We start from the raw sequence: 20,450 nt of genomic DNA on the forward strand, positions 1-20,450 counted from the left end.
GACGCCTCGTGTGTCTGTGTATCTTTCTCTGCCGTTCTGCCACCAGTGTCTCGGTGTATCTTTCTCTGCCGTTCTGCCACCAGTGTCTGCATTCCCCCTGACTCTGTTGCAGGGGCATCGGCAGTTAGAGGAGGGGCATGTGCTTCTGTAACATGAGTTGTAGCGCCTGAAAAATGTCCGGTGAACCATCTTCCCCCCTGGTGGGCATTTCCGTTTTTTTGTGTCTTTGCTGTTTTCGAGTCGTGCCGCCGTGAGAGAGCCAGCCTGGGGCCTGGCCCCGGGGTTAGGGCGATCTGAATCTGGTGCTGTTGCTTGGTGATCCCCGTCCAAGCGCTGTGCCGAATGGGGAGGGGACCATCTGTTCTGGGAGAAGGACAGGCGTGGCTGCTGTCTCTGCCCGCATCTCTGCCCAGCCTGGAGCCGGGTTGCGTGTGGACCTTTGGGGAAGGAGCGGGAAAGCGGGGGGGGGGGCAGGGGAGGAGGGTGGACACAACCCTCCAAAAGGTACATCATGCAACAGCGTGCACCCCGGTGGGGAGCTGACGCAGGGGCCCCGTGAGGCAGGAGGTCCACGCGTCAGAGTTCCAGGACTGGAGTCTGGGGTCACAATGTCAGAGTCCTGGCCCGGTGCAGGTGCACAGCTGGGGAAGCCTACAGTTCCACGAAGGACTTGCCCAAGCTCCCCGGGGGCACAAAGGGTATTGGTCATCGGGGGCGGACAGCACCTGGGGACTTGTCACTCTGCTTCTCTTCTTCATCTGTGAGATGCGGGGGCGGTCACAGACCACCCCTTAGCCGGGGAAGCTGGGGAGGACAGTGTTGTATCAATAGGTGCTGTGCTGGGCCCCTGGTACGTCGTGAGCGCACAGTATATGGCAGTCACGTCCATCATCACGCTGGGCCAGAGGGAGAAGGGCAGGGCCTCTGGAAGCCTAGGTTCACCTCCATCGTCCCAGGGCCCTCCCACCCCTGGGGGAGGGCTGATTGCTTTTCCAGGCAGAGGAACGGGGACTTTCTGGTTCTCAGCATTCCAGTAGCCGGAGCCCCTGTCTGAGCTCTGGGACCACTGCCTGGGGTCAAGCCCTTTGAGGGCACTTCGGTTCTTTCTGCAAACATCTGCGGAGGGCAGGGGGCAGGGGGCAGAAGAGGGGAGATGCCCTGGGGTAAGAGGGCTTCCTGGAGGAGGCTGCACAAGGGTGGGGGGACCTGGAAGCTCCCACGAACTCCCGTGGGGTGGATCCGGAGGGTTAGCAGCAAGGGCTGTCCCGGTTGGAAGTCGTGTGGCAGGGGGCTGAGCCACGTCTCCTGGCCTCCTTCAGGAAGAGTGGCCGGCTTGCAGGTTACCCGCACCCCCCGCCTCCCGGGATGGATTCAGTTGCTCGGGGTCGCCTTCCCTGGTCTTGTAGGAACTGTTTCTGCCTCCCAGCCGTGAAAGACACTTTCACAAATGACTCAGTGGGAGGATGCCAAGCGTGGGGACGAGAAACGCTTTTGCATCATTCGGAGGAGCCGGTGCGGGTGGCTGGGGGCGTCTGCACAGGGCAGCCCGGGGCCACTCTTACGCAGAGGCTGCACCTTTCCTTTGGCTCCGGCTGCCCTGTCGGGGACGTCACAGGTCAGGGAGGCTCACAGACGACACGGACAGCATGGGCTGGGAGTCTGGCTTTTGCACGAGGACGTGGCCCTCGGGTTCCGCCTTTTTATAAGCGTGGTTCCCACCCCACGTGCTTCTCGCAGACTGGCCGGTTCTGGGGGCTGCACGGGGCCTTCTGCAGCCCCCCGCCCTGGACCCACTCGAAGCGGAAGTGGGAAGCCGTTGGCGGTGGGAACCTGCAAACAGAGTTTCCTAAACATTTTAGTTTCAGTGGAGAAGACCTCCAGGAGCTTCTCAGAACATTTCAAGGGTTTGCCACCAAGATGGCCTTCTGGAAACTTGGGGTGGAAAGGTGGAGGGTATCTGTCCGTGTTTCTCAATCCAGAGGGATCCGGGCATGCGTGAGGAACGGATTCTGTCGTTGAGGGGCGTTCCTTGTGCTCGGGCGACAGACACAGGGAGTCCGAGACGGGGCCGTGAGCGAGGATCACGAGGGCTTCAGATTTAGAATGCGCCCCCTCCGCTGGCAAGCTGGGTTTCGGGGTGCAGACCTGCCCTCCAGGTGTTGCTTCCTGCCACAGAACATGACGTTAAAGGAAACCGTGTGATTAGAAGCCTGTGATCCTGTCACCTGAGTACCGTGGCTGTTTTCCTTTTCTCGCGAGGCCTTCCAGGCTGCCCACGCCCCCTGGTGCATGTAGTTTTGCCTCCTGGGGGGAATGTGCAATGTGGATTTTGACTGCTGATGATGTGCAGGGTACTGGTTGTGAAAATGGCCTGGAGATGGTCGCTGGAAACACGAGGGTAATGTGGAGACAGCAAAACGCTAAACCCTGCAGAATGTCACCGCTGACGGTGGAGCCCAGAGGTCCCGGCGGGCGCAAACCCGGGGCAGGGCACCTTCCTGGCTGGATCTGAGCAGCACCCGCGGAGGCTTCTGAGGCCGGGGTGACCAGTGGGAGGATGCGATTCAGGGGCTGGCAAAGGAGGCCCCGGGCCACTTGTGGATCTCCTCTTGGCCCCGGACTCCACGAGGTCCAGCATCCCAGGGGGTGAATACTGAGGCCACAGCTGAGGGCTGTGCCTTTGGTCTGTAGTTGAGAGTCTGCCAGGACTTTTGGGGTGGTGAGGAAATTCAGTCTCAGGGGGGCCCAGTCTCAGAGCAGTTTCCAACTATGGGATGGCTTTCTATGCCCAGTTATCCTTTTAGGATACCTTCACTCGTGTCCCGGCTGTGTGATCTTGGGAAAATGACTCAGCCTCTCTGTGCTTTCAGTTTCCTCACCTGTAAAAACAGATGATAATAGCACGTGATTTTGGGGGGGGGGTTTGTTGGGAGGAGGGCCTGACTGCCCAACAAATACGAGCTGTGCTTGAACTTGAACTTGGAGCCAGGCAGGCAGGCATGTGGGCAGTCTGGTGCCAGACGAGCAATTCTTTCCTGGACGTTTGGAATCAGAAGTAGATGATGAGGCCGGCTGGTGCTAAGAGGAGGTAGGAGGGGACGTAGGCGGGCGGGGAGCCCTCCTCGCACAGCCGGTGAGAGATGGGCACGGGGCATGCGGCTGCCCTGTCCAGGGATCGAGGCCAGCACCGGGCCGGGTGGGACTGGGGTCTGAGGCGGGGGCCTGGATGTGTCGGAATTACTCGGACCCTCATGTCACATCCAGGTTCCCCGGCCCTAGCACATCGGAGTCTCCAGGACAAGGGACGGGTGTGGGAGGCGGAGGGCTGAGTCTGTACTTGACATGCGCCCAAGGCAGGCTGATGAGCAGCAGTTGGAGAAAGTCTGCACGGCCGGAAACATCTCAAGACCTGAAGCCCTGGCCTCAGATTCCTGGGACTTTCAGGCTGGGCAGCTGGTTGTCTTGCCGTGGACTTGAATCTGAAGAAACGTTTGTGCTGTGCAAGAGTCCTGTGTTTCTCTGATTTTGAGCAAATGAAAGCCAGCCCAGCGCTGGGAGTCGGTGCCTTCCCCAAAGAGGGGGCTGGCCCCAGGGCGTGGGGGAGGGGGTGCTGGCCCAGGGCCTGCAAGCTGTCCCCTGGAGGCATGGGGCGGGGCTGGCCATTTCCCAGCTGCGGGCTCTCTCCCTGTGAAATGGGGAGAGCAGCATGACTGGGGGGGGGGGGGGGTCAGATGAGAGGCTGTTCCCCAGGGTGCCTGTGTGGGTCCATCCAGACCGGACGGGAGGCTCAGGACTCCCTTCCTCTGGGTCAGGAGTGTCTTGTGTCCCATGGCCCTCTGGGTCCTCCTGAAGTTTGGCCCCAGTGGGGGTCCTATAGGTTCTGAGACCAGGAAGGATGTCATAGCAAGCAGTGCCCCCTTGGGCTCCAGCTCTGCCAGCGGCTTGGTGAGACCCCGGGGCCTGAGTGACTCTTGTCCCGCCAGCCAGCGGTGGGGTGGGGGGGGGGCCGGGGGGGTGACAGGATCCCTGGGCCAGGCTGCGATCCCACGCACCCCTCCCCAGCAGCCTGGCCGATGGAGGCGCCCAGCTGGCTTTGGTTTTCCCCATGTTTTTCCAATTATGTGGGATGGGCTAAAAACAGCAGTAGCGGGGCCTTATTTGGGAGTTGCCACCACCGTCCAAGGGAGCCTGCTGCTCTCCTGGCTGCAGTGGCGTCCCCGCACATTCCTTATCACTGGGGGCTTCTGGGCGGTGCGCGTCCCCGCTCGAGGCCCGGACGACTGGGGCAGGTGACTTACCGGGGCCGTGGCCGGGACACGCGGCTTCGCTGCCCCGCGGTGGCCAGCCTGGCCCTGAGCATCGTTCCGTGCTCCGTCCGTGGCCTTTCCAGAGGAGGCCGTGACTGTGTGTCGGGGCGGGCGGGCGGCTCGGGCTGCATGATTTACGGGGCCGCCCGCTGCACCTCGCCAAGAAGTAGTTTTAACAGATGTTCGCAGGGACTCGGAACAAAAGGACGAGGGGATGTGGTGGGCCAAGGTGGCGGGGGGCGGGGAGGAACAGAGGCGTCACTGTCGGGTCCGACGGGCAGACTGACAACTGGGGCGAGGTCTCAAAGCCCCTCACATCCATCCGTCTCCCTGGGTGGATTAGCCGAGGCTCAGGGCCGAGGAATAAGGGGCGCGTTTGTTCCCAGTCTGGCTGTCTTGTCACTTATCGGGGAAGTAGGTCAAAGGGAAAAGAAAGGAGGCCCTTGTGGCTGAGGCTGACGCCGGCCGGGCTGTGATTGGCGTTGGCTCTGCAAACAGAAGGCAGCTGCTGTTCTCAGCCATGGACCGTGAATTTTTAATAGCAAGAAAATCAGATTGCACAGTCCCAGGAAATGGTGTGACAAGTCCAAGCACTAACTTTTTTTTTTTTTTTTTTGCATTTTCTTTGGAAACGAAGGTATCACTTGCCGACGGTGAAATGCACAGATTCCAAGCGTACATTCTGATTTCGATTTGGCAGTTGTGTATATCTGCCCACCCACCACCCCCCGGTCCGGATCCGGAAGGTTTCCAGCACCCGGGAGATTCCCTGGTGCCCTTTGCAGCGCCCCCCACCCCCCACATGCCGCAGGGGCAGCTCTGTCCTGACTTCTATCACCACGGATTAGTGTTGCCTGTTTGGGAACGTCCTAGAAATGGAACCACACACCATGTGGTCTTACTTCTACATCGAGTAAAAGAGAAGAGGGGAGCATGCCCTATTCTTGGAAAGAGAAAACGGTCATCCTGGGCTGGGGGATGAGACCAAATGGCGCCTCCTGGGTGTGGTTAGCTCTGCGGATGCCCTGGGTCCACCGACGGAGGGCTGGATTGCCGTCACTCCCAGCACTGGCCCTGTCCCCCTGCCTCCTGTCTGATGTCTCCCTTGCTGGTGCAGCCTGAGTCCGGCTCCGGCCCGGCCCCAGATCAGCCCCTGGTCCCGCCCTCCCCACCACCCTCACCCCAGCCTGTCCAGTGTCCCCTTGCTGGTACCACCTGAGTCCAGCTTCAGCCCGGCCCCAGAGCTCAGTCTGTTGAGTCAGGTTCTGGGTTTGCACGTCCGAGCCCTGGTGGAACCCCCGGGCTGCCAGAGAAAGGCCTTCCCTGTCCCCGCCCCACCCGCCAGGCACCCCTCGGGCCCCCTCTGGCTTTGGTGATGGCTGCACGCCCTCCGTCTTGCTTCTAATGACCGTGTCCTAGTGCCTCAACCTTCCCCAACCGCAAGTGTCCCGCAGGCAGTGACCTGATGGCCTGCATGTGCCGGGCGGACGCCGGGGCCTCTGGCTTATCAGCAGACAGAGGCCAGGAGGCTCTTTCTCACCCTTTGCCTCCTGTTCCAACTGAAATGGATAGTTCGGTCCCTTCCAGCCCACCGTCTGAGCACCTGCCTATCTGCCTTTGCCGGTGCTATGCCTGTTGTCTCGAGCACCTGTTGTCTGGGGCTCCTCACCTGACAGTCCCTCGGGTCTCCATTCAGACAGCCCCAGCCCCCCTGGGAGAAGTGCTGTGATGTGCTCCCACACCCACTTCGAGGGAGGGAAGCTGGGAGGGATCCTGGCTTCCCAGGGGGCCACCATCAGCCCCTGGACGAACGCTGGGATCGATTAGGTATCTTCAGGAGCATCTACCGTGGCAAGAGCTGAGGTGTTTGGGTCCTGCTAGAGCCGGGCACTGAGGACTGCGCCAAGAAGGGCCTCCCTCTGTCCCCTCTGGGGGGACGTGGTGTGGCGGGGACTGGGGCGTCTGAGTCCGGCCTTGACCCTGCACGATGTGGCTGTGACCTGACGGAATGCGGGCTCTCCGTGTCTCGTTGACCTGGGCGTATCAAATGGGGTCGTGTCTCCTGCAGGGCCTTACAAACTGTAAGGTGCGGTGCACGAACCATGCGAACGGCTGGAGCCCAACCACCTTTGAGCGAAAGCAGCAGCACTTTCTCATGGGTCACCCCACCCCGTGCATCCTGCCTGTGCTGCCAGGGCAGGGCGGGCCATAGCAGTAACAGTGCGCCTTGGGGGGTGCCAGGCACCCACACTTCTGAGTAATCTACTCTTCTGTGCCCTACGGGAGCCGGGTGAGGGAGGGGCTGTGGGCGGCCTGCTTCAGAAGTTTGGGTGGTCACGCTTGGGATCCTGTCTCTCTCTCTCTCTCTCTCTCTCTCTCTCAAAAGTAAAGAAACATTAAAAAAAAAAGGAGTTTGGTCCATCAGAGCTAGCTCACGGCCACAGAAGAAGGGACAGAGGCGGGATTTGAGCCCAAGCACCTGCCACGTGCCGTGGCTCAGGAGCCGTGGCCGCAGCTCCAGAGGTGCGGCCGCCACCACCTCTGGGAGCCGCGGAATAGGATTTTACAGGAGGAAGAAGGATTGCTTCCGGTGCTTATGGAGCCCCTGCTGTATGCCTGGGCTCAGGAAGGCACTCTGTGTGTTTTTTTTAGAAGAGCTGAGCCGTGTGCCCAAAGAGTGGGACCCAGCCTTCTCCATCGTGTGTCACCGACTGCTTCATAGCCTCTGACCGCAGTCCTGTGTTTCCAGCGACCCACCGGGTAGCCCACCTTTAATTTGCCCAACCAACCACACTTTGTTCTGTCTGTCTGCCCTCTGGCCTGGGACTCGAACCCTCGGGCCACGTCTCTGCTGCTGGCTCAAAGAGAGCATGGCCCAAGGCAGGTCCCCGGGGATGTGCTCAATGCCCCTGGGGCTGTGGGCTGCTGGGGCTGCGGGCTGCTGGGGCTGCTGGGGCTGTGGCCTTGGGCTCAGAGGCTCCCTGACCTTGTCATGGGACCTCTCAGCTTTGCTGGGAAGCCGTATCCACTCCTGACTCTTACCTGTGTGTAGACAGAGGTCAAGTCGCTTACCCACGGTCACTCAGTAAGGAAGTGTGGCTGAGGGTCCACGCTGGGTGTGACCGTTGGGCTGTGGCAGCCTCTGAGGGGCAGGGGAAAGGCAAGCGGCAGAGGACCACGTGAGGGGCTGAAAACCCAGGGATAGGAGAGGAAGGGGCTGGCTGCACAGAAGTCTTGAGGCTGGCACCGACCTTGCTGCTCTGGACGCCCCAGGTTCCCGGGCAGAGGAGTGACTCCCCCATTTTAGAGCTGTGCAGACTGAGGCACCTGCCCGGCCACTCTTAGGGGACTGCAACCTCCCATAGGCTCCCGGGCGGCCACGCGGCCGACAGCTGCTGGGCCTCAGGTTTCCCTCGGAGCCAGTGCCTGGCCCGGCCACTTCCCCTGTGGTCACTCGGCACGGTCTCCTGGGCCAGGGCTCCCGGCTGTGGTCTCAGCACTCGTCCAACAGCTTGCCCCAGGGGGCAGCGGAGAAACTTAATCAATTGCTAAAAAACAAAAATAAGTCAGCTGCCTACCAGCTGTGAAGCCGTTTGTGGCCTTAGAGCCTGTGGCATGGGTGGCAGCCCGTGCTGGGCTCCAGGCCCGCTCCTGAGCCCATGCGAAGCCAGGGGTGGGGGGTGGGGGGCCAGCGAGGGGAGCTGGGGCTGAAGGGAGGTGGGCACGCCGCTTCCCGAGTCCGGCATGAAACGATGCGGGTGCAAAGAGCCGCCCTGGGGTGGTGCGAACCTCTGGGCAGGGAGGGGCCTGTCCTTTCTTGGAGATGCGGGTTCTGTGGGGACAGTCCGTGATGTCCACTCTGCCTGCTGGGAAGGCCAGGTGGGGGGCGCAGGGCTTGGGGGCCCTCCGCATCCTGGGATGTGTTGTTTTGCTCATCGTGAAAAATCCTTTCCCGTGTCGGGGTGCAGAGGGGATTAACTGTGAGAACCCTCCCAAGTCGCACTGGGCGACCTGCCAATCTCCTCCTGCTGGGCTGTCAGGGGCTACAGGCCCTCTTGCCCCATCCCTTCTCCTGTCCTTCCCTCCCACTCGGCTCAGATCCTGGAGGGCCAAATAAGTCACCCCCGCATGGCGGTTTCATTCCCCCCCGCCCCCATCCCCCGATTGTCCAGTGAGAAAACCTTGTCTTAGGGCCCAGGCCCCTCCCCAGGGCAACCACGAGGCCTCTAAGTACGCTCCCCCACCCCTACCCCCACCCCCACCACATTTTAAAGTCTTGGGTTTTTTCTGGTTAAAAAGTAACATTCGTGTTTACCATAGAAAGGAAGCCGTTACGCAGAATAACGGAGAAAATAAAAACCCGTATCTTCGCCGCCCAGAGATTGCTGCCAGCGTTTTCGCTGTTTCCTGCTCGCCTGCTCTCCACGCGCGTTCAGATCTGGGTTTGCGTGATGTGTGCATCGTGTGCGGGCCGCGTCGGGGCCGACCCCTTCCACGCCTCTGGGGGCCCTTCTTCAGAGCCCGCCGTTTAGCGCCTGACTGCGCTGTGGCCCTTCGTGTATTTGATGTTCTCGCGCGGAGGGACGTTTAGATTGTCCGCAGGTTTGGGTTTGCCGTGACCGCGAGGCCTCGGTGACCCTCCGCGAGCAGGAATCCGCCTGTGTTTGCAGCGGCTGCTTTGGACTGGGTCCTCAGAGGGGAAGTTGTGGGGTCAGAGGGTCCCTGAGCCACACTGCCGTCCGGGAAGCGTGTGCCGGGCGCAGTCCTCCGGGAGGCGGTGGGGGGCCGCTGTGGCCGTTTCCGCCTCTAGCCCCTCCAAGTGAACCCGTTTGTCGTGTTTGTTGACTGTTCATTTGCCTTCACCTGTTTGTTGCTGGGGTCTGGGTGGTTTTCTTAGGGACTTCTATGCCTGCCTTTCAGTTTACTTACAAGACAAATAGACTTTATCTCGTATGGCAGTTTTAGGTTTACAGGAAAATCGAGTGGAGGGTCGAGAGGCCCTGTGTTATCTGCTCTCCCTCCTTACACGGTTTCTGCCGTTGTTGTTAGGACGCGCCGTCTAATGCTGTAAAAGGCACGCGTCCTTCTCATGCGTGGGTCAGCGAACCTCGCTTGGCCGGTGGGCCGGATGGCTCGCTGCCTGTGTTGTGCAGCCTTCGAACAAAGGGTGGTTTGGGCGTTTTTTACATGGTGGAAAAGAACATCACAAGAAGAACGTTTCGTGATGCGGCAAAATGACAGGAAATTCAAGGTTCGGTGTCCACGTGTGAAGTTTCGCTCGCACACCTTTATTTACAACGGCAGAGCTGGGTGGCTGTGACAGAGACGGTCGTGGCCCAGAGAGCCTCGAGCAGTTACGTCTGGTCCTTTGTAGAAACGTGTGCAGGCCCCTGCTGGAGACTAGAAGGAAGACCGGGAACGGTCCAGAGATAACCGCTGCGGACATTTGCGTGTGTTTCCTGCCAGGCTTTTGTTCCAGGGAGGCTTTTGTTTGTCCTGTGGCTGGACTCCCGCTGCACGCACAGCGTGCTGTTTGCGCGAGGCTTCCTTGCAGACTGTCATGGGCTCAGAGCCGGCCCGGCGGCCTGCACAGGATGCTGGGCCAGGTCAACCTCTTAGCAAGCACCTGGCCTCCAAGCTCAGATCAGACTCGCCGGGGGTGTCGGTGGGTCAGCCCCGTTCCTGCCCGTTCCAGCTGCAGAAACGGCCCGGCACGCTCTGGTCTCTATGCTGTTGCCCCAAACGCCCCCTTCTGCCTGGAGTCCTCCCCCCGACCCGAACCTGCCTGTCCTTGCATTGAATGTTCCTCTCACCCTCTGCTCCCCACCTCTTATGGGTTGAATCATGTCCCCCCACCAAAGACCTGTTGGATCCCCAGACCCTGCGAGTGTGACCTAACTTGGAAATAGGGTCTTTGCAGGTGTAACCACATTAAAGTGAAGACACACTGGAGTAGGGCAGGCCTCCAATCCAATGGCTGGTGACCTTATAAAAGGGACATTTAGACACAGAAACACAGGGGAGGAGGCTGTATGAAGACAGAGGCTGAGGTTGCAGCGGTAAAGCCACAAGCCAGGGAGCATCCACCGCCAGAAGCTGAAAGAGACCAGGAAGTTTCCCCTGGAGCCTTCGGAGAGAGCGTGGCCCAGCCAGCAGCTGGATTTTTCACTTCTGTCCTCCAGAATCGTGAAGGCATCCGTTTCTGCTGTCAGAAGCCACCCAACGCGTGCTGCTGTGTTCCCGCAGCCCCTTCCTGCGTCTCGCCTCGTCTCTATGACCCTGGGCCTGGCACAGGGACAGCGCCCTGTGATGGAGGGCGGCTTCGTCCAGATGGATGTTGGCAGGCAGGGACGGTGTTGAGCTTGACGTGCCCGTGACATTGGGCCAGGCCTCGGGTCTGCTTTTTTGTTTTCAGAACACTCGCTCTCAGGAAGGCCGTGCCCCCGCCTGGCCTGCGCCCCATGCCCCGCACTTGGCCCCAAGACAGGGGTGTTGCCCTTCTTTCCTGCGTGTGTGTGTGCAGGGAGGAAGGGGAGAGGTCAGGAGCCCGCCCTAAGGAGGCTCCGGGGACCGCTGCCCAGCCAGCAAGGGAGAGGTTTCACTTTCCTCGGCAGCACTGTGGGGCAGGCTCTTTATTTAAACAACCCCAGAGAAAACCATTTGGCCAAACTGTTAGTTTCTTAACAGTTTAAACAAACTCCTACCCGGGAGCCGCGTCTGGTTCTAGGGAGGGGGCGGGCCTCCCCCTCTCGGGGCCCGGCCCAGTGCCCTGCGCCCACCCCAGGTGGCCCGAGGCTGCTCAGACCTCGCTGCAGACAACCTCGGAGGCCATCTGTGAGCAGCAGCTCGGCCAGCGGCCAGCAGAGCCCAGGCCAGCGGTTCTCCGTCCGCAGTTGCCCACCGCTGGCCTGGCCCTGGACAGAGCACTCGACCGCCTCCCCGACTCTGCTCTCTGCATTCTTCTAGATAAAGCTCAAATAAAAACTTCAAAGGCTCTGCAGCCCAAGGGGTGTCAGACACCCCCCCTTGGAGTCAATTATCACCTACGGTTTTATCTCAGCGCTTAATTACTGCCTCAGCTACAGAGACTTAATTTTAAGGGATGCTGGTAATGGGGTTCCCCAGTGGTGGGGTGTGCTGGAGGAGGGCTGGGGCCGGGCACACTTTTGCCCCTGAGGGGTCTGGAATCAAGGTCACAGCCACAGGAATCTGGGGTTCTGGGAGTTGAAGGCCGGACCTCTCAGTCTCAGCCGGCCCCCTTTGGAGGCCTCCTGAAACCCCTGCTCTCCTTCCTAGTGCCCGTTCGCGGATGGTCTTCCCTCACCGAAGGCCTCTGCCCTGTGATCTCAGGAGCACCGTGGGGGTTGGATCCGCATCTGTTCCGTCCACCCCCGCCCCCAGCGCCTGGTCCAGGGCCTGCCTGAAACAGCCGCCTACAGAGATGCCGGTGGGGTGACTGAGCCAAGCTGGAAGGCACACCTGCCTCCGGCTTCTTGTCTGTGCCTCAGGGATTGACGCGTTTGTGCCGCCTTATTTTCCCACTCGCTGCTGTGTGCCCTTGAGTGGGGAGCTTACCCTCTCTGTGCATCCAGTTCCTCATCAGTAAAAAGGGACACGGTCATACCTCCGGGACAGGGTGTGAGGATCGTGCTATTTTATTTTTATTTTTTTATTTATTAAAAATTTGTTTTTCATGTTTATTTATTTTTGAGAGAGAGAGAGTGTGTGTATGAGTGGGGGAGGGGCAGAGAGAGAAAGAGAGAGAGAGAGGGAGGGAGGGAGACACAGAATCCGAAGCAGGTGCCAGACCCTGAGCCATCAGCACAGAGCCCGACGCGGGGCTCGAACTCACGAACCGCGAGATCATGACCTGAGCCGATGTCGGAGGCTTAACCAACCAGCTGCCCAGGTGCCCAAGGATTATGCTGTTGTAGGTGATTGTGTCTGGAGGGTCATGCAAACGGGTGGGGGAAACAGTCTCCACGTGTGTTTTGGGAGCGAGTATCGCTTTCCCTCGGGGAGCCAGTGTTTTCTCTGGGGAGGAAGTGCTACCTGAAGTCAGTGGGGTTTGACACACAGCCTTCCATCTTGCACAGTGAGCTGCCTCGGTCTTGGCTTGGGAGCTCGGCAGCCTCTGGACAGTTGTGCAGATGCCCTCTTGGCCGTGCCCTGGCAGGCTTCCCCCTTCCCTCCGTGGCGGCAGATGAAGCCAGCGCCCTCCGTGGAGGTCCGTCTGTGGTTCCCTTGATGTCAGAGCTAGACAGGAAGTCGGACACCATCAGGTTGGGCTGATTTTTCATTTTCGACGAGGAGACCAAAGCCCAGAGAGGGTCAGGGACCTGCCCAGAGTCACACAGTGGGAGCAGGGCCAGGAAGTTTCTGCCCTGCATTCTCCCTGCTTGTCCTAGGATGTCAGTATCTGCTCTGGGTGTGGCTTTGGGGGCTGCAGAGAGCTAAGGGGACATGTACCAGAATGGCAGGGTGTGTGTGTGTGTGTGTGTGTGTGTGTGTGTGTGTGGTCAGCTCATCCATTAGGCTGGGGGAGGCAGGAACAGCTTCCTAGAGGAGGAGGAGGTGTGTGACCTGGGCCTTGAAGGACTGGTCAGATGTCAACACCACATACTAGGATTGGGGCCCAGGGGAGGACAATTCGTTGAAACTCAGAATTCTACCCTCCCTCCCTCTAACACACACCAAACTGGGACCAAATCTGAGTTTAGCTCTCAGAGGTTTCCAGCATACTCAGGCACTTGGGGTACCTTCTGAGTACTGCCTGCCTCAGTTTCCCAGCCCTGGGCTGATAGAGACATTGCTGCCGCGTGTACGCCCTCTAGTGGAGGACTCGGATTAGGAGCTCTGGGCCTTGGAGCAGGACAGTCCTTAACTCGAAATGCAAGGCCGGGGGCCCCAGATGGACTCTGCAAGGCACCGGCTTCCAAGGGCCCTGCCGCTGGGGCAAGAAGCTGGCGCTGGGTACAGGGGACCGTGTGCTGTTTGAGGGCTGTGGCCCGACTGGGCGGCTGGCTGCAGAGGCTGGGCCCGGGGGGCCTGAGTTTGACAGATGTGCTCGACTCGTTCCGTCCGTGTCCCCATCCTGCCGCCCCACTTGAGGTGGGTCCTTCCCCGTTCTGGGCCTTTCGTCAAACCAGGCAGGTGGTCCCAAAGTTCCAGAAGTGGTCTCTGGGCCTAATCCTGGTTTTCTGGGTCCTGGAGACCAGAAAGGACCAGAATGAACGCGTGGACAGTGACCCAGCTCTGAGGGAGTGTCCAGGCCAGGGGTGCAGCATGAGGCCGCGTGTGCTGTTTCTCTGGGGAGTTCTGACAGGTGCCAGCAGGGAGGGTCCAGGGCAGAGGTGGGTTGCTTATAGCCACGGGGGTGTCAGGGGAGCCCCCAGGGAGCTCCCCCTTGTCGGTGGGGTAGCCCCCCTCGTGCAGTGTCGTGTGTGGTTAGATGAGGCACGTGGCCAGAGGCAGTTAGCTGGCATGAAGCTGCTCCCGAGGGGTGCGTGGGGGGAGGGCCTCAGGGAAGAAGTGGCATCTGACTGAGCCATGAAAGTTGGGCCTGTGGAAGGTGGGGCCCCGCCGGGGCTCTGAGAAGCATGGCTGGCAGTTGCCGTCTAGAGCCCAGTGCCTCCGTGGGACTTGTATTTGGAACTGATTTGTGGCCCGGAGAGGGGCTTGCAGGGGAGAAGGGGGACCGAGTGGGAAGCGGCTCTTACACAGTGGTTGAAGCCAGGTGGCTGTGTGGCTCTCAGCAGGTTGCTTGACCTCTCTGTGTCTGTATGGTCTCATCTAGAAGATGGTGCTGGCCTCAGAGCCCTCACAAAGACGAACTGGTGACCATGTAGGGGGACCTCGGCGAATGTTACCGAGGATCACCTGCGAGGAAGCCCTGACCTCGGGGGCCTGGCTGAGCCCCTCCCCTGCCGTGCCCACTGCTGCCCTGCTGCGGGCCTCTGACCCCCACTGCTTGGCCATCCACAGGGGCCGAGGAGGTGCTGTTGCTGGCCCGGCGGACGGACCTGCGGAGGATCTCGCTGGACACGCCGGACTTCACCGACATCGTGCTTCAGGTGGACGACATCCGGCACGCCATCGCCATCGACTACGACCCGCTGGAAGGCTACGTGTACTGGACGGACGACGAGGTGCGGGCCATCCGCAGGGCGTACCTGGACGGCTCTGGCGCCCAGACGCTGGTCAACACCGAGATCAACGACCCAGATGGCATCGCGGTCGACTGGGTGGCCCGTAACCTCTACTGGACGGACACGGGCACCGACCGCATCGAGGTGACGCGCCTCAACGGCACCTCCCGCAAGATCCTGGTGTCCGAGGACCTGGACGAGCCCCGGGCCATCGTGCTGCACCCCGTGATGGGGTAAGGCTGGGGGCGGGTGGACCTCCCACCTGGCTGGGGCTGGGAGGCAGGCTGACCAGAAGCGAGAGAGACTAGTGGTTTTGGAACTGTCTCCTGCATCAGAATCCCCTGGAGGAGGGCTTATTTAAATGCAGGTGGCTGGGCCCTCTGCCCAGATTTCTGTTTCAGGAGGGCTAGGGCGGGGCCCGAGAACTTGAGTTTCTAACGAGCCCCTGGGTTCTGCTCCTGCCCGTCCGGGGACCAGACTCTCAGAAGGTCTGATACGGGCTGTTGTGTTCACGTACGGAGAGCCCCGAGAGCTTGGGCAAGTCATTTCTTTCCACGGGCTTCGCCCTTCTCACCTGTAAAACGGAACAGTTCACCAGGGTGATTTCTAGGCTGATAACGGTAACCGAAGCGATGGCCCTTACTTGTTACGTACGGGGGGCCGGGCCTCTTCTGAGCTCAGCACACACACTGAATCTTTACCTCCTCCTCCCACCCCTACCCTGAGAGGCAGGTACAGTTGTACAGTGAAGGAGGCTAAAGCCCAGAGAGGTTAACGGGCTTGGCCCAGGTCACGCAGCCAGGAGGTTGGGATTCGATCTGGCCGTGTGGCTCCAACTTTCCGTTCTAGGATTCTGCGAAAACAGCTTGTCAGTCGATGTAGGAGCCCTTCTGACATCCTCAGCAGCTCAGAGGGTAGCAGCGCCCTTCCTGGGGGCTCATGACCAGGAACGTGAACCTGGCAGACCCTGAGGGAGGAGGAACAGTTGGAGCTCCTGCCTGGGGGGCGGGAGGGGTGGGGTGGAGCCGGGGTCCGCTGGGGAAGCCTCCTGCCCTCTGGGCCGGATGTGGGCCAGCGTCCTGCAGATGGCCTGGAGGAGCTGGAAGGACAGAGGGAGGCGGCCGGGGAGGGCACACCTGGGAGCTGTCCCTCGTGGGGACTGGCAGAGCCGCGGCGATGGTGACCGTGGTTACGTGGCCGTGGCTGCCGTCCGCGGAGCACCCACCGGGCGTCGGGCGCTTCTGTCACTTCCCTGGGGGCTGAGGCTCAGGACGTGAAGTGACCCGCTCCAGGTGCCCGCTGGCAGAGCTGGGGCTGTCCGCCTGTCTGCCTCTGGAGCCTGCGCTTTGCGCATGGGAGCCCGTCAGCTGCTTGAAGAAGGTTCTACTCCACCCCTTTCTCCTCCTTGACGTTCAGCCCGTCCAGCCTTGGGTCTCTCAGCAGGGCGTCTCCGCGGGAGATGAACCCAAGGACCCCGTGCAGTTTAAGCCCACGCTGGGGGCACCGCTGTTCTCTGCGGAGCCCCTGGTCCTGCGTGCGGGGCTCGGTGCCCATCTCTGCAGTTAGCCAGCGTCTCCTGAGCGCCTCCTATGGGCGGGGGGAGGGTGGTGTCCTCGGCCCTGGGGACGCAGCAGGGACAAGACCGTGTTTTAAGGACCTGTTCTTCTTCTCCAGCCTTATGTACTGGACAGACTGGGGGGAAAACCCCAAAATTGAGTGCGCCAACCTGGATGGGCAGGAGCGGCACGTCCTGGTGAACACCTCCCTCGGCTGGCCCAACGGCTTGGCCCTGGACCTACAGGAGGGAAAGCTGTACTGGGGAGATGCCAAGACGGACAAAATCGAGGTGAGTCATCCCCTGCCTCCCCCTTCCCAGCCCCGGGCGGCGCTGGTTCATGAAGCTGTGTTAATATGGGCTGTGTAGCCTGGCCCAGCCTGGCCGTCCTCGAGCCCTGAGTAGTAGGCAGAAGCCAGGCCTGGCCGCCCCTGTGGCCCATCACGTGTACCAGGCGGGCCTCAGGTGGATGTCTGTGCTTTGCTATTTGGTCAAACGGGATCCTGGAAAAGATAACGTATTCGGGTGCGTTTCTGACACGCGAGGGTCTTAAATTGTTTCAAAATACCAAACCGTAATAAAAAATGACACGCACACGTCCAGCGCCCCACTTAAGACACAAAATCTTACCAACATAGTGGAGGCTAGAGGTGACCCTACCCTGAATTTGGTGAGGCATTCCCAGGCGTTAAAAGACCTTTCCTTTTACCGCGAACAGTATGTTACAGTCTTGTTCTGCGTGATTCTGTGTGATTAACGTAAGTCGTGTCGTGGATGTGTTCTTTGGCAGCTTGCTTTTTGCTCACGGGTGTATTTTTCTGAGGTGCTCTTGGCAGTACGGTAGTTAAATTTGTCCCTGTCACGGGGAAGCCCCTGACGTTCGTGCCTCTCCTCAGCGTGGACACCTCCCTCCCTCGTAGTCACTTCTGGATCATCCTCATCTGCTTCTGGTCCCATCACGGCCTTAGGCATCACCACCTGGGGGGGTCACCTTTGCTCCCCTCACGCTTCCCGGAGAGACCCCCACCAGGCAGCTTGCAGGAGGCGGGGGGGGGAGTGAGGACACCGATGCGTGTCTGTGTCGCAGAGTTTCCAGCCACACTTCTGAGCAGGACCGTGAAGGGGGCTCGGGGCTGCGTGGGTGCCTCTCCCAGGCAGACGCAAGCAGTTGCAATAGTGGCCATTTCCCGTCGGACTCCCTACAAATGGCCATCTTTAAAGGGATCTTGTTGCTACAGGGAGTTTTTCTTGAGCCTCTGAGCCTGAAGACGAGACCCTTGTTTCCGGCGGGATCGGCCAAGGAGGCTTCGTCTCCACGGACCCCACCACCCCTGGGAGCGGGCTGGGGCTGCGTGTGTCCAGCTGACGTTGCTGGACACGTTACAGGCATTGCTCCGTTTACTCCCGCAGCGGCGTGCTGGGGTCTTGAGCTGCGGTAAAACAAACGTGACGCGAGATGACGGTTTTCACGTTCTCAAAGCGTACCACTCAGTGGCGTCTAAGACATTCACGGTGCTGTGCGACCATCATCACTCTCTAGTTCCGGAACATTTTCATCACCCAGGACCCCGGACCCAATAAGCAGCCAGTCTCCAGTCTCCCCTCCCCAGTCCCTGGCACCCACGCATCTCCTGTCTGTCCCTACGGAGTTGCCTGTCCTGGGCATTTCATGTGACTGCGGTCCTAGGACAGCCAGCCTTCTGTGCCTGGCTTCCTCACGTAGCACAGTGTTCCAGGGATCATCGATGTGACGTGCCCTCCTGTCACTCCTTTTTATGGCAGAATAGCGTGCCATTGTATGGATGGGCCGCATCAGCCATCCACCTGTGGATGGACACGTGTATTTTGAGCTATGTGGCATGGTCCCCATTTGTGGATGAGAAACGGAGGTCCAGGGGGACAGTACCTAGCTCAGAGTCGTGTGGTAAGTAGGTTTCTGCTTTTATTTATTTTTTATTTTCCTTTCCTTTATTTTATTTTATTTTATTTTATTTTATTTTATTTTATTTTATTCTATTCTATTCTATTCTATTTTTACTTTTAAATTTTTTTAACGTTTATTTATTTTTGAGACAGAGAGAGACAGAACATGAACAGGGAAGGGGCAGAGAGAGAGGGAGACACAGAATCTGAAACAGGCTCCAAGCTCTGAGCTGTCAGCACAGAGCCCGACGCGGGGCTCGAACTCATGGACTGTGAGATCATGACCTGAGCCGAAGTCAGACGCTTAACTGACTAAGCCACCCAGGCGCCCCTATTTTTTTTTTATTTTTATTTTTATTTTTATTATTTTTATTTTTTTTTATTTTTATTTTTTTTATTTTTATTTTTATTTTTTTATTTTTACTTTTATTTATTTTGGGAGAAAGCAGGGGAGGAGCATAGAGAGGGAGAGACAGAATCCCAAGCAGGCTCCACACTGTCGGCGAAGAGCCCGATGCTGGGCTCGAGCTCACGAACCATGAGATCGTGACCTGAGCCGAGAGCAAGAGTCAGATGCTGAACTGGCTGAGCCGCCCAGGCGCCCCTGGTTTTCCACCTTTAGAATCAATCCACAGACCTAACATCCAAGCCCTAAGACATGTCAGGTTACTATACAGAAGATAAACGTCGCCTTGTAGAAAGGGCAGAGGTGCAAGGCTGGGGAGAGGTAGGAACACCGTTTCACAGGGAACCAGAGGAACTGAAAACAGCCAGCCTGGCAGCAGATGGGGACGGGCCAGGGGTAGGGGACGGAGCAGAAGGCACAGCGGCCGCGCGGGCGAACCAGGAACACGCACCGCAATCCCGTTGCCTATCCCCGTGGAGCTAATCACCAGAAAACCTAAAGGCAGGGGCTGCGGAATCAGAAGCGTTTGGGAATCTTGGGTCAGGCAAACCTGGAAATGCGTGGTGACCTCCCTGCAGGGTTTCTGTTGGGGGGGGGGGGGCCTTTGATACTCTGAGCTTCTCTGAGGGCACGAGCTGGGTAAGTGTTCTCCAACTATATGATCCGGGGTCCCTTTCTTTCCCCGCCGTGGCTCTGGTGACACACGCTTTGGGAATGCTGACCCCGGCTGTGGGGTTTGTGCCCGACCGCCCCTCCACCTCTGCTCCAGGGGGGCCGCTGACGTGGACGGACGTGGAGACCGTCCTCCGGGTCAACTCGGTGAGTCTTTTCCTGCCCCAGACCCAGAGGTGAACATCCTTGGAGGCCGCCCGAGCGTGGTAGGAAATTGGCCATGTGTTCTCGGGGCCGGGCCATCTTGGTGAATATGACCAACAGATGTTCCTTAGGGCAGACCTTTGGGTCAGGCCCCTAGGCCAGGTGCAGAAGGCCCCTGCTGGGGGTCACGGGGGAGTTTGAGGGCTTCAGGGGGCAACAGCCGAGGGGCGGGGCGATGTGTTTGCTTTTCCGTGGTCAGGGGACGTAGAAGCCAAGCTGGGACAGCCACGGCTGTCATTCTTCCGAGAAACTATGTCCAGTGACAATGAAGCAGCCAAGCCAGACGCTGAGGAGCCCGGGTACTGGCCTTGGGCAGACGTCGTGGGGTCGTTCCGGCGGAGAGGAAGCGTTCCGCGTGGTGGGGTTGTGTGCGCTGGAAGAAAGGAACTTTAGACGGTGATAAGCCGGCTCTCCCTTTGAAGAGGCCATCGGGCCCCGAGGAGGACTTTATAGGATCAGCTGCATTGGGAGGAGAACAAAGGTCTGGAAATGCCGGCCTGAGCAGACGGGGAGGCATCTGGATGGCATTAGCAGCACGTACGTGGGATTTACGGGACAGGCTGAATCGCTGGAGAGTCCGCACTGCCCTCCAGGTGGGGCCTCCTGCTGGCCGTGTCTGTGACACCTGTCCTGGACGTCAGGTGCAGGCCAGCCCCTCAGGGGGCCAGCTGGCTGCCGTCACGATGGGTGGGAGTCACGGGGTGGCCCCCACCATGGGGGCAGGCGGGCTCGCTCTGGGGGGCGGCCCCGACCTCCCCAACACGAGCGGGTTGGAGCCCTCCGGGATGAGCAGGGGCTGAGGTCTGTGGACACCGTCCCCATAGCGGCCCCATAGTTTCCCACCCCTCTGGGCTAGGAATGCCCCGGGACACCTCCTTAACCCTCTTCCTGTGTCTGGAGCCCTTGGGTTTGGAGGCACCTGCCCCATGGGTGCCCTTAGCTCGTGCTCAGCCTTTCTCAGGACCAGGCCTGCCGCGCCCCCCCCTCCCACCATCCGCTTGGGCATTCGCCCTTCTCCTCCCTGCCCTGCGGGGCTCCCAACCGCGAGAGCACTTCCCTCCTCCTCGGACCTGCTGCAGCTCCTAGGGCCTGGGTCACAGGGTGTCCACTTGGCTCGTTAAAGCAACCGGACGCACTGCCTCCCTGAGCTCTCTCTCACCTGAGCTGCGCCGCCCCACACTTCTCTCTGTCCGTGCCTCCTGGCAGACGCCAGTCCCATGGCAGCCTAGCGTGGG

General features: G+C 59.8%; 1 protein-coding gene across 1 annotated transcript in view; it reads left to right on the forward strand.

The window, feature by feature from the left end:
• LRP5 (LDL receptor related protein 5) overlaps positions 1-20,450 on the forward strand; it is a 102,690-nt gene that overhangs the window by 44,794 nt on the left and 37,446 nt on the right. Inside the window, 2 exon segments of the mRNA XM_042904775.1 lie at positions 14,292-14,688; positions 16,130-16,301. Coding sequence (XP_042760709.1) covers positions 14,292-14,688; positions 16,130-16,301 — 569 coding nt within the window.

This window comes from Panthera leo, chromosome D1 (assembly GCF_018350215.1).
Source record: "Panthera leo isolate Ple1 chromosome D1, P.leo_Ple1_pat1.1, whole genome shotgun sequence".
Classification (NCBI taxonomy): domain Eukaryota; kingdom Metazoa; phylum Chordata; class Mammalia; order Carnivora; family Felidae; genus Panthera; species Panthera leo.